General features: G+C 43.6%; 1 protein-coding gene across 1 annotated transcript; it reads right to left on the minus strand.

The window, feature by feature from the left end:
* Positions 1 to 675: 675 nt before the first annotated feature.
* On the minus strand, positions 676 to 1,053 carry LOC109211689. The gene has a single exon (XM_019375255.1). The coding sequence runs from the start codon at positions 1,051 to 1,053 to the stop codon at positions 676 to 678; it is 378 nt and encodes a 125-aa protein (XP_019230800.1).
* Between the last annotated feature and the right edge of the window lie 2,052 nt (positions 1,054 to 3,105).

Genomic DNA, 3,105 nt, shown 5'->3' on the forward strand with positions numbered 1-3,105 from the left:
GGAGAGGAAGATGGGTAAGATTAGGGATGGGGAACTCGTGAGATGGGAGAGGGAATTTGGGGGGAATGTAGATGAAGGGTTTTGTGTGTGTTTGGGGAAGTTATGTGCAGTAGGGCAGTAATAAGAAAGGGGGCGGGGGGGGAGGGGGGGGAGGGGGGAATTGGATTAAAACCTATACAAAAGAAAAGAAGAAAAACTTAACTAATAAAAAAAATGACGGGCGGCAATTTGACGGAACTAGCGCGCCCAGATGCGCGACCGCGCTAGTTTTAGCGCGGCCAAGGCAGAACCTGGAAAATTTAGCGTGCCCAAATGCGCGGTCGTGCTAGTAGCGCGCCCAGATGCACGGCCGCGCTAGTTTTAGCGCATCCAAAAACAGAAGTGGAACAATTTAGCGCGCCCAGATGCACGTCCAGTAGCGCGGGCGCGCACCTGGGGATTTTTTTTCTACAACTTTTCACCTGTTCTCACCTCGTTCGATGGCCTTAGCACTTGCCCATTATCACCTGCATTGGTTAGCACTTCCTAAAACACAAAATCAACAACTAATACTATCGTTGGGTTGCCTCCCAACCAGCGCCTTAGTTAACGTCGCGGCATGACGGTTACAACAATTCAATGGGTTGCCTCCCATCTAGCGCCTGATTTAACATCGCGGCACGACTCAACACGTTCTCAAGCATCCGTCAAGTCCACCGAGGTCTTGTGACATGCATAGTCACCACCCCAGTAATGTTTTATCCTTTGACCATTCAGTAAGAAAGTACCAGTTGAACTCATATCCCTCAACTCCACGGCTCCATGAGGCTTCACACTTACCACAACAAAAGGGCCTGACCAACGAGATTTGAGCTTTCCGGGAAAAAGCTTCAACCTTGAATTGAACAAAAGAACTTCTTGCCCTGACTTGAACTCTCGATGGTGGATGTGCTTGTCGTGCCACGTTTTTGTCTTCTCTTTATACAATTTTGCATTTTCATATGCATGCAACCGAAATTCATCAAGCTTGTTGAGTTGCAGCAACCTCTTCTCACCGGCTAAGTCCCCATCCATATTCAGCTTTTTAATGGCCCAATAGGCCTTGTGTTCAAGCTCGACGGGCAAGTGAATGCCTTCCCATACACTAATTTATACGGAGAAGCACCTATGGGAGTCTTGTATGCAGTTCGATATGCCCACAATGCATCGTCTAACTTCCCGGCCCAATCTTTTTTATTTGCACTCACTGTTTTCTCAAGAATCTGCTTTACCTCTCTGTTCGATACTTCCACTTGACCACTTGTTTGTGGGTGGTAGGCGGTGGACACCTTGTGCTACCCTCAAGCTGGATGAACTAATTGGAAACCTTACTGCCTATAAACTGAGAAGTCAAACCATGAAAATGGATGCACCCAAGAAGGAAAGAAGTCTGGCTCTTAGAATTGCTGAGGTTCAGATCTGGAGGATGAGGAAATGGCTATGATCACAAGAGATTTCAAAAAGTACCTGATGAGAGGAAAGGGTTCTTCAAGAGGTACAACCTTCAACAAACCAAGGGCTCCTGAGAAACAGACCAATGAGGGTTGCTACAAATGTGGTAAGACTGATCACATGACCAAGAATTGTCCTCAATGGGAAATTGAGTGGAAGAAGGAAAGGGCTGAACGAAGGAATAGGAAGAAGGAACAGGTTCAACTAAAAAGGAACAAAGGATTAACAAACGCTATGGTTCCTGCCTGGGGAGAAACATCAGATGAGGACTCAGAAGATGAAGCTGGAGATGAATAAGCACTTATGGCCATCGGAGAATCAGATGATGAACAAGAGGTAAGTATTCTTCATCTCAAAGACAAGATTAAATTCCTGTCTAAAGAAAGGTTGTCTGAGCTACTGCTAGACTTCATTGATGAGTCTGAGATAATTAACAATGAGAAGGAAGAACTGTCTAGGGAATGCGTGATCCTAAAAGCCAAGTGCAAAAATCTAGAGTCTAGGGCTAATGAGAGTGGAAGTAAAAATGCTGAGTTGAAGAACCAGGTTCTTGAACTTGACACTAGTGTCCTAGAACTTAGGTTTGAGAACTTAAAACTGAAATTAGGAACAGGAAAGAAGAAAGCTGATCACACACATCTCACCCTAGAAGAAAACTTAGGAAAAATGAAGGATGAGCTGTACATGAAGGATGAGCAGATAAGAGTATTAAAAGAAGATCTAGGGAAAGTAAAACATGAACTAGACAGAACTTGCAAATGGAACAAGGCTTCTGATGCACTCTCTTGCCTACAAGAAATCACAGTAGCAACAAAAGAGGACTTGGCTATGGGACTCAATCACCTAAGTGGGATCCCAAAAGCAAGTACCTCACTGTTCCTGAGAACAAAATCTGCACACACTGTGGCAAGACTGGCCATTACAAAAATGAATGTAATGCAAAAGAAAAGGCCAGTCAAAAGAACAAAGCTTTTGTTCAAGAAAAAAATAGGCTGCCTGGGTGGGCTAGAAGGAATCTGATTTATCCCTTTGCCTATAGAAAGGGACCCAAACTAGTTTGGGTTCCTAAGACTAACCCCTGATTTCTTTTTGCAGGTCCAAGTGAAGGGAAGTAGCCAAATATGGTACATGGATAGTGGCTGCTCAAAACATATGACTGGAAGCAAAAACTAGTTCCTTTCACTTGAGGACCTACAGGGAGGTAATGTCTCCTTTGGAAATGGGAAGAAAGGTGAGATTATTGGAGTTGGAAAGGTAGGTAAGACAGACTCTCACTCTATTGAGAATGTCTACTTGATAGATGGCTTGAAATACAGCCTGATCAGTGTGTCACAACTGTGTGACAGAGGTAACCTTGTAGCGTTCATCTCTACAAAATGCTTTGTGATTAACCTTACCACTGACAAGATTGTTTTGCAGGAAAAAAGAGTTAACAATATTTACATTGTAGATTTGCCTACTCTCTCAGAAAATGAACTAACCTGCCTAAGTGTGCTATGTTGCGACCAAAAACACTCACGCAAGTGCACATGATCGTCAAGTAATAGAGTAGTGAGTAGAGTATCGTTCCCACGAAGACTTATGATTAATTGTTGACTGATTCAAACTCAATTACTTTATTTATCCTAAGAGGTT

The sequence above is a fragment of the Nicotiana attenuata genome, unplaced genomic scaffold, assembly GCF_001879085.1.
Source record: "Nicotiana attenuata strain UT unplaced genomic scaffold, NIATTr2, whole genome shotgun sequence".
In the NCBI taxonomy this organism is placed as follows: Eukaryota; Viridiplantae; Streptophyta; class Magnoliopsida; order Solanales; family Solanaceae; genus Nicotiana; species Nicotiana attenuata.